This window comes from Sminthopsis crassicaudata, chromosome 2, assembly GCF_048593235.1.
Source record: "Sminthopsis crassicaudata isolate SCR6 chromosome 2, ASM4859323v1, whole genome shotgun sequence".
Classification (NCBI taxonomy): domain Eukaryota; kingdom Metazoa; phylum Chordata; class Mammalia; order Dasyuromorphia; family Dasyuridae; genus Sminthopsis; species Sminthopsis crassicaudata.
In genome coordinates this window covers 221,514,623-221,524,230 of record NC_133618.1, presented here as the reverse complement: position 1 = coordinate 221,524,230, position 9,608 = coordinate 221,514,623, and the positions used below count along the sequence as shown (strand labels likewise).

Here is a 9,608-nt window from a genome sequence, read left to right as displayed (position 1 = left end):
CGGACTCTTACTGTAGTTTAGACCTTTATTGTCGAGAATGGGTGGGGAAGGGGACACGGGCCGGTGAGACTTAATAGAGGACATTGATTTCCGTTCAGAGAAGGCAGCGGTTTTCTGGGTTAGGTCCCTTGCAGTTTGGCAGTCCGGCAGTTCTCAGATACAATTAAATACCCCGGCATCTCTGACTGACATGGTCCCCGGATCTCAAGAAGGTGCAGTCAGAAGTTCATCCCGGCAATTCTAGGGCGCGTGAAAGCGCGCGCGCCCCCGCCCCGGGATTCTCTCGAATCTCCCGCGCGACTCTTCCAGCCAATGGCAACGGGAGGGGTAGTTTTACCCCAGAGCCATGGCCAATGAGAGGGCAGTGAATAGGGCTCACCCCCCATCGTTGATTGGTCTGCAAGGGAATATGGCGCCAAGTGCGAATAGGATATAAGACCGAACTGAGAAGCGCGCCGGTCGCTTTGAATTCTTTATCTCTGTCCTTTCCTGGAGCAAAGTCCCACCTGCTCCGGACCAACTCGCTTTCTGCCGCCTGTTCGCACTTCTCCAGCCGCCGCCATGCTGTCCTCCCGCTCTCCGCTTTCCACCGTCCCCGACCAGCAGCAACTTCGCCTTTCGCCTCTGAAGGCGCTCAAGCTTACGGACAAGGAGAACACGGTCCGTGGGGTCTTGTTTGTTTGTTTGTTTTGTAGGGGGGGGCGGGGGGGTAAGCTTCTTTCGACTTTATTTCCATCCCCAGTATTTACAGTGCCTGGCACATAGTAAGTGCTTAATGAATAGTTATTGGGTGAAGTGTGTGTATGACAGAGTACCGGTGTGTGTGTGTGTGTGTGTGTGTGTGTGTGTGTGACTGTGTGTGACTGTGTGTGACTGTGTGTGACTGTGTGTGACTGTGTGTACGTGCGCGCGCGCACGGGCAGGCAGACGGGCCTAGAGGCATCGAGCTCTAAGTGACCCGGGAGCGGGCCGTGGGCAGCACAGAGAGGGGGCAGGGTGGGCACCCCATCCTCACGGGGGCGCCTGCGCTTGCTTCTCTTCCAGCCCCCCTCCCTGAACAGCACCCGCGTTCTGGCCAGTAAGACGGCGAGGAAGATTTTCCAGGAGCCCTCGGAGCCGGTGAGTTGTCCTTGGTGGCGGGAACGAAGAGTGCAGGCCGGGAGGGGCAACTGGGAGAAGCAGCAGCTCTGTTTTGAAATAGGGGTGGGGGGGGTGAGCTGAAACCGAAGCCGGTGCAATTCGGTCTTGGCGCCAAATGCCTCTTTGTCTCGGAGCAGCTGTTCCCTGATTGCCCAATCGGTGCTCCGCTCTCGGCCCACCTCCTCCCTTTCCCCGCCCCTTCTCTCTTCCCTCTCCTTTTCCCGCCTTGCTGCTCCCCCTCTCCCGTTCAAACTCTTTTTTTCCTCAGTAACCCTTCTCCCCTTCCTATAGAAGACTTCTCATGGAACGTTTTGTTTGTTTGTTTTTTGACACTTTGTGTAGGTAAAAGCCCCCAGTGAGCCCGATCTCCCCAGCAAGGAAGATGAACCCCTCCTAAGGGAGAACCCCAGGCGCTTTGTCATCTTCCCCATTGAGTACCAGGACATTTGGCTCATGTATAAGAAAGCAGAGGCTTCCTTCTGGACAGCTGAGGAGGTGAGGCGTCCTCCCGACTGGCTTATTTCCATCACCTCTATGGGAAAAAGGAGCCTTTCCCACTTCATTTTTGGTAGTGGAGAATTGCATTCATTTTATCCCATTAAAACTAGATGAATGGGGGCAGCTAGGGGGTGCAGTGGATAGAGAAACCAGCCCTGAATTCAGAAGGACCCGAGTTCAAACCTGGTCTCAGATACTTAACACTTCCTAACTGTGTGACCCTGGGCAAGTCACATAACCCCAGCCTGGGGGCGGGGGGGGGGGGGGAGAGAGGAAAGCTTAAATTCCTTTTCTACTGAAACTAAACTTTAATCTTCAGGTGGATCTCTCTAAGGACATTCAGCACTGGGAAGCACTGAAGCCTGAGGAAAGATACTTTATATCTCATGTGTTAGCTTTCTTTGCAGCAAGTGATGGCATAGTAAATGAAAATTTGGTAAGTTTATGGGAAACATCTAATCTCTTAGCTTAAAAAAAATTCACCATAGAAGAAAGGCCTTTTCAGTTTTCAGCTTATTGTCCTAATGTCTTTAATAAAATGGAAAGTACCAAGAAGTTAGGTAATGTCTCTACCTATAGTCTGTAAGCATTTTTGTCAGCTGGTTTGGGTAGTTTTAGGCTTTTGCCCTGACTTAAAATAAAAGCCCTAGACTAGTTTCGTTACTCATTCCTAATTAGTCAGGGAATCAAACTTTCAAGTGAGTGTCTGGAGAGCTGCATCCTACTTGATGGTTTAATCTTGATGTTTGTCCACTAGGTGGAGCGGTTTAGCCAAGAAGTACAGATAACTGAAGCCCGCTGCTTCTATGGCTTCCAAATTGCTATGGAAAACATACATTCTGAAATGTATAGTCTACTTATTGACACTTATATTAAGGACTCCAAAGAAAGGTTGGTATTGCTAGCTTTATTTATTTTTTTTTATTTTATTTTTATTTTTTTTTTTTTTTTTAGGACTTGATAATATTAACTGTATTTAAGTTACTGTTTGGACTTGAAAAATTCATTTAATATTGAATGTATGTCTACAAATCCATAGTATATGTAAGATTTCATAATTGCTTCCAGATTATGAGATTGAACAAAAGTCCAATTATGGTTCTTTACTTTCTATGTATTTGCTTTTATTAGATTTCTTTTTAAAAATATACTAAATCATTATCCTTTTGAGATTAAAGGGATCTTTTATATATTTTTTGGGGGGAAGCAATTGAGGTTAAGTGATTTATCCAGGCTACACAGCTTGTAAGTGCTAAGTGTCTTGAGATCGGGTGTTCTATTCACTGCCATATAGCTGCCTCTTGAGATTAAAGAGATTTTTAAAGAAAACCTAGTCTGAACAATAGTGTCCATAGTGAGATAAAAGTGAGTGGTATAACTTCCCTAAGGTAACATAGCTAGTGGCAAAACAGATGAAGTTTCTTGATTATAGGTTCAATCATTTCTTTAAAAAATAAAATAGGAATATTACATTAAAGACTAGGTACTGTAAGGGAGACAATGAATAGTATGTGGTTTCTGTCCTCAAGGGGGTTATAATTAGTAGAGAAGATCAGGCATATATATATATATATATATATATATATATATATATATATATATATACACTAAAAATTGTACAACAAAGTGCTAATAGGAATTAAAAAATAAAAAAGCTACTTCTGATGATCAAGCAGAGAAGTTCGTAATTAAGCTGGGTTTTAAAGGTAGGGTATGTGGACATAAAAGAAAAAGGCAATAAAAAGTGCTTAGATCTTGCCAAAAGAGTATAAAACTTTAGGGACTTGGGGGTGGGGAATAGATTGAATTAGGCCTAGCAAAGATAAGAGAAAGCTAGTAAGGTAGCAGTTCAAGTTATCTCTGTATTTTTTTTTTTTTTTTTTTTTTTTTTTTGCAAGCTGTTTACAATCTGGAGAGTAGGTACTGTTTATTCTCATTATGAAAACGTATTTTATTGGGGTAAACAGCTAATAAAGGGAAAAGGTGTCTTTGTAGTCCAATATTCTGTTTCATGTGAAAGTCTGAACTAAGGTGGTAGAGTGGAGAATGGAAAGGAACAATTGAGAAGAATGTTACAAAGGAAGAAAAAGACAAATTTAGTTTTAAAACTGAAGTGTTATTTGGGAGCCTGAGTGAATGGTATTCTTCCTTTATAAAAATAAGGAAATTATTGGACCTCAGTTGGAGTATAATAAAGTCTAATCAGGGTTGGATATTGGTTTTCTCTCAACCTATATCAGTTTCTCACAACCTAGTAGTGGATAGGACACTGGTCCAAATATAAGTTCAAATATTGCTGTGTATTTCAATGTATATATGGTCACATACTGCTGTGTAATCTTGGACATATCATTTACCCTCTCTTCAGTTTCTTCATCTGTAAAATGATGGGGTTGAACTATGTATAGGTTCTAAAAGTCCCTTCCACCTCTAAATATCCTATGATGTATATGCAAAATATTGTATAAATACCAGAATAAGTTAAAGCTTTTTACTGTTAAAATTCTAAAGAACCTGAGATACACAAGGCAAGAATAAACTTTGTTTTGTTATTTCAATTGATTTAAGATATGTGTCTTGTATTTATTGCTAGTTTGAAAATTCTGTACAAGATAAAATTTGTGCTTTCCAGAGAGCTAAGAAGCAAGGACCTATGAAAACTTTGAAGTTTAAATGTTCTGCTCTTAAAATGTGAATTGGCTTTTTAAATAAGATATAGCCTTTGGTAAGAAAAGGTTCACACAGCCACCCTTGTATTTGTGCTGGGACTTTAAGCTCATACTGCTTTTCCTAGACCAGTAATTCCATTTGTGAAGATAAGCTTATCTATTCAGATTGCTTTAAGTCTTAAAGAGAGTTGCCTGGAGCCCTATAAGTTAAGTGACTTTACTTTGGGTCTTGTAGGCCGGCCTCTGTCCCAGGTATTGTCAGCTTCCACTAGATAGCTCACCACCCACTATAATATACTTTTCTCTTGTCTCTCAATTAAAGCTGGAGACAACTAGAGTTGGAATCAGGAAGGCCAGAATTCAAAACCAACTTTAGATACTAGCTATGTGACTGACTGTATGGCCAAGTCACTTAACCTGTTTACCTACCTCAGTTTCCTTATCTAGATAATAGGTAGGTTGGAGGGCTACTGTTGTGCCAGAAGCTGCTTTATAAATATTAGAGGATTGTAGTAAGGACACAATAAGAGTATTTGTAAAGCCCTTTGCAAGCCTTAAAAATTATAAATGCTGCATATTAAGGTTCTATATTATCATTTCTGAAGTTGATATCATTTTTTATCCTTCATTGAAGGATAAGTGACTGATTCCTAATGTTATGCAAATTTCTTAGGGAATTTCTCTTCAATGCCATTGAAACACTGCCTTGTGTTAAAAAGAAAGCTGATTGGGCCTTGAGATGGATTGGGGACAAAGAAGCAACATATGGTAAATATATTTGGGGAACTTGCTAAGATAATTACATATAGGGATTATATCAAAGCAAATTTTTTCTTTAAACAATACTGTTTGTGAAATAGGTAATTCTAAAATGATATACTTATAATGCTAATGCCTTCTTACAAGTAAAATAATCAAGGCACAAAATGATTTGGCAGGTCATACTGAACAACATTTTGAGCTAGCATTTCTTAACTATCAAGCACAGTGCCCATTTTACTATGCAAAGTCATGTTAGTGGTTTGTCTCCAGAGATGAAACAGCCATTGTTATAGCAGCTGTCTTGTCTTTTGGAGGCTAGACTTCCCATTCTTTGCTGCATGAAAATATGACATGTTTATAGCTGTGGGAAATGAAAGGAGACCTCTGGTAGTTATTGATTCTAATTTTAAAGTGCTGGTTTATGTTGAATAGATATCTTGACAAGGTAGTGCTTCCTATTTAAATGATATAAATTAAATGATATAGAGATTCCTTGTGATTCTTAAAATCTTGCATAAAATAAACAAATTGGTCTTTTTTTTTTTTTGTAAACAGGTGAACGTGTTGTAGCTTTTGCAGCTGTTGAAGGAATCTTCTTTTCTGGTTCTTTTGCATCCATATTCTGGCTCAAGAAACGAGGTTTAATGCCTGGATTAACTTTTTCTAATGAACTAATTAGTAGAGATGAGGTAAATATATGAACAAATACAACATGTATCTCTATAATTGTGTTGGAGTTAACTAAATGAAAATTATTCATGTTACTTATTTTAGAGGGGTTGTAGCATCATAGAATTAGAGCTTCAAGGAACTGTCTACTCCAACTCTGCTCATTTTGTAAGGCTAAGGGAGACTGTGGCTTGCTCAAGATCATATAAGTAGAAAGCATTAGATGTGGAATTTGAAGCCAGATTCTTGAATTTCTTCCACACCATTGTCTTCCTTCATTAATATTTTGATTCCTTTACTCTTGTGTGATTGAATGTTGAATGTAATATACTAAGTTCAGACTTTTCTAAATAACTACCCAATCTAGTGGATCATAGAATCTACACAGAAACATTGTTCTATACTGACACTAATAGTATAATATATATTGTTGGTGGGAAACAGAAAGGGTTAGGTGTTTTATTGGTCATTATGTTATAAAGCAGACATCATTCTTAAAGGCTAGAAGCCATTGACCCAAACAATGCAGCTGCTTAAATTCATATTAGTTATAATGCACAATAAAAAATGTCTTACACATAATAGGCACTTAGTAAATATGTATTGAACTGAATTGACTGAGGTTACATTGTAGCTTTTACTACTAATCTTGAGTTTTTTTATTTGTTTGCTAATATGAATTTCTCACTAAAGAAATTTGAACTTGACTCCTAATATTCTATAAATTCTTGATATTCAGTGCCTTTGAAATTTTTAAAGAAGCTTTGATTGGTTCTGTCTCTAGTGAGTGCATTTAGGTTGATTTGATAATGGTAGAATGCTTGAATCGAATGATAGAAGATGAAATAAGATTATATGTTTTGAGTAGCTTTTTCTATGGCAACCTAGCTGTGACCTAAGTCCATGAAAAAAATGATTCTCTATATAAACTTTGAGTAAGGTCAAGGTGTGTTTTGAAACAGCTCTTAAAACTGGATAGTTCAGGCAGTCTTGGATAGAGCTCTGGAAGCTGATACACTTTCATTTTGATTAGTAGGTAAGAAATGTGGCAAACTCTCCTTAAAAGTGAAATCTTCATAATTAGTAAATAAGTGAAACATTAAGTTATGAAGCCTTTTAGATCTAAACCTTGAAGATCAATATAAGTTTCTGAATGGTAGTTGTTTACCTACTATGGGCAGTTAAAAAACATTTATTTATTAATAACCTCCAAGATATTTCTTATCATTGGAGGATCCGTAATAAGATAAATACCATGTTATACTGGGAAAATCATTAATTTCTCAATGTCCCTAGACAACCACAAAAACTAGGAGAATTACAGTTCTACAATAAATCTAAAGTAGAGTAGAACAAAGAAAATAAGGTATTTTTATACTCTAAATCTTAAGTATTTGACAGAAAATTTATTGGATTGATCATTTTATGAATATCTCTTTTAAATATTCTTTTAGGGTTTACACTGTGATTTTGCTTGCTTAATGTTCAAACACCTGGTACACAAGCCTTCAGAGGAAAGAGTAAAAGAAATTATTATCAATGCTGTTAGAATAGAACAGGTATGTAATCTAACCATTTTCTTACTTTTCTTTCAAAATGTAAATCATTTTAGGCATATTTAAAACTATCTTTTTTTCTTTATAGGAGTTCTTGACTGAAGCTTTGCCTGTAAAATTGATTGGAATGAATTGCACTTTAATGAAACAGTATATTGAATTTGTAGCAGACAGACTTATGTTGGAACTAGGTTTTAGCAAGGTAAGATATTTTAGATAGTTTTTGTTGTGTTATAGTATATAAGCAAGGTTGGTTTGAATTCATAATGATTTGAACTTTGTCTTTCAGATTTTTAGAGCAGAAAATCCATTTGATTTTATGGAGAATATCTCATTGGAAGGAAAAACCAACTTCTTTGAGAAGAGAGTAGGAGAATACCAGAGAATGGGAGTGATGTCAAATCCAACTGAGAATTCTTTTACCTTGGATGCAGACTTCTAGATGAATTGAAAACATGCTATTAGCTGGGTTTTTTTTTTCCCTACCAGGAAAATCAGTTGCTTCTAATGCTACACAGTGAAATGACTGTACTAAGAAAAATAGCCGTTATTGGCCTTTGAGACTGTTGTGTAGCTACCTCAGAAAAACTTAACATTTGCAGCGTGGTGGTACTTGACACAAGCTACTCAGATTTTTGTAAAAGATCTGAAAATGAAAGTATTAATGCTTTTCAAGAAGACTGATCTTAGATGGTTTTCTGTAGCCCAAAGCTCTTAGCCATTTTGGCTTTAGAATGGGGAGATCCTTTAAGCTAGTTTAATGCAACAGGTAAAATACTTGGTTTCTAGGCAGATACATCCATAGTTGGAAACATGGCAGCCTCACTGCTTGCTACAAAGCAGGTTTTAAAAGTTTACTTTATTTTTTAAATAGTTTGTACATAAAGCTGGCACTTTACATAAAAATTAAAAAATTGTACTATTGAAAAGTGAAAATCCAAGTTACAAGGTTGTTATTGTTTCATGCTACTACTACATAAAGGTTTTGTGATTTTACTTGTGGTGTTCTCCATGATGCAAGATTCTAGCATCTCTATAGGAGTCTCTCTGGCTATAGAAATCATTGCCCTATGGCCAATAAACTGAAGAACCTTTCAGAACTTATCCAGGTTCTTGGAAAATAGATAACTTGTTTGTCTTCTTAACTTTGTAGCATTTTGCTACAATTGATTCTGCTGCTATATTAGGCATTTGAAGAGGACTCTTTATCAGAGGATATCACTCCTAATAGGAGATCTATAATTTTGTTGGTGAAAATAAGGAAATTCTCTCCTGGAAACTGATGCATGTCCAGATACCTTCTCTTTATTTTAATGCTAAAATTGCCTAGTTAATTATCAATTATTTAAATTGCTGAAGAATCAATGATAGACTAAAGATGTGTTGTGTAACTAAGATTTCAGGGAGCTAAAATGGACTAGTTATACACACTAAGAATTTCAGTAGTATTAAGTTTGTAGGGATGAAAAAATTAGGGTCTTTGTAACATTTATTTTAAAATGTATTAAGTGCACAGGATTGGATCGTAGATGGTGACTGCTCTTTTAAGCATATTTTCCAGGGAATGAAAAGGATAAGTGTTATACAAGGAATGACTAAGAGATGGTTTGATAAATTGTCTGGCAATGTCAGCCTCAACCAGATAAATTATATCAATATTTCTAGTAAATCATTCCTTTGGCCAAGTAATTGGAGTGGACACTGGAGATAAGTCTGTTGATCAAAGAAGAAAATCCTTAGTGTATTCTGCCAAGGATAAAGGGGCTGTAATGGTCTGAAAGAACAGTATCTTCCACCTCATCCTCAAGGAAAGGAGAGGGCAGTAGCCTTGCAAGTGATGAGAACTGTGAGCAATTGCCCCTGAGAAAAAAGGGAACCTGGATTTCAATCATCCCCAAATGCTAACCAGAGTTGGAATAGCTAGAGTAATAGCAATAACTGGCATTTCTTTTATATTATCTACCCTGAAAGTAAGTACTGTTATCCCTATTTTACATAGAGGAAACTGAGATGCAGAGGTTAAATGATTTGCCTAGAATCAAAACAGTATGTAGTGTATAGGTGGGATTTGAATTTGTCTTTTAACTATAGCTCCTTTATTCTATTTACTGTATCTGTGAAGGCTCATTTCTCCATGGGCTGTGCTTCCTTCCTCTTCATTATATATACATTAAGAGATTTTGCCTTAAATCCAATAGTCTTTATCAAATAATCCTGCCCAGGTCTTGGCAAAGTTGACTAGTCACATCTATAAGCATAAGTAATAATTAGTAAGGATATTTGCATTGTTTATACAAAGGATGTAAAATTTAAG

General features: G+C 37.4%; 1 protein-coding gene across 1 annotated transcript; it reads left to right on the top strand.

Moving 5' to 3' along the window:
- Positions 1-364: 364 nt before the first annotated feature.
- RRM2 (ribonucleotide reductase regulatory subunit M2) lies at positions 365-8,415 on the top strand. Its single transcript, XM_074288251.1, has 10 exons — positions 365-660; positions 1,045-1,119; positions 1,483-1,635; positions 1,958-2,074; positions 2,396-2,529; positions 4,981-5,075; positions 5,625-5,758; positions 7,193-7,297; positions 7,383-7,496; positions 7,584-8,415. Exons 1-10 carry the CDS (start codon positions 562-564, stop codon positions 7,734-7,736), a joined length of 1,179 nt encoding a protein of 392 aa, XP_074144352.1. The 5' UTR covers positions 365-561; the 3' UTR covers positions 7,737-8,415.
- The last annotated feature ends 1,193 nt before the right edge of the window (positions 8,416-9,608 follow it).

Coding starts and splice junctions, on each gene's coding strand:
- RRM2 (XM_074288251.1), top strand. CDS start 562: ATGCTGTCCTCCCGCTCTCCGCTTTCCACCGTCCCCGACCAGCAGCAA. Junction 1,120..1,482: donor TCCAGGAGCCCTCGGAGCCG/GTGAGTTGTCCT, acceptor CACTTTGTGTAG/GTAAAAGCCCCCAGTGAGCC. Junction 2,075..2,395: donor GCATAGTAAATGAAAATTTG/GTAAGTTTATGG, acceptor TTTGTCCACTAG/GTGGAGCGGTTTAGCCAAGA.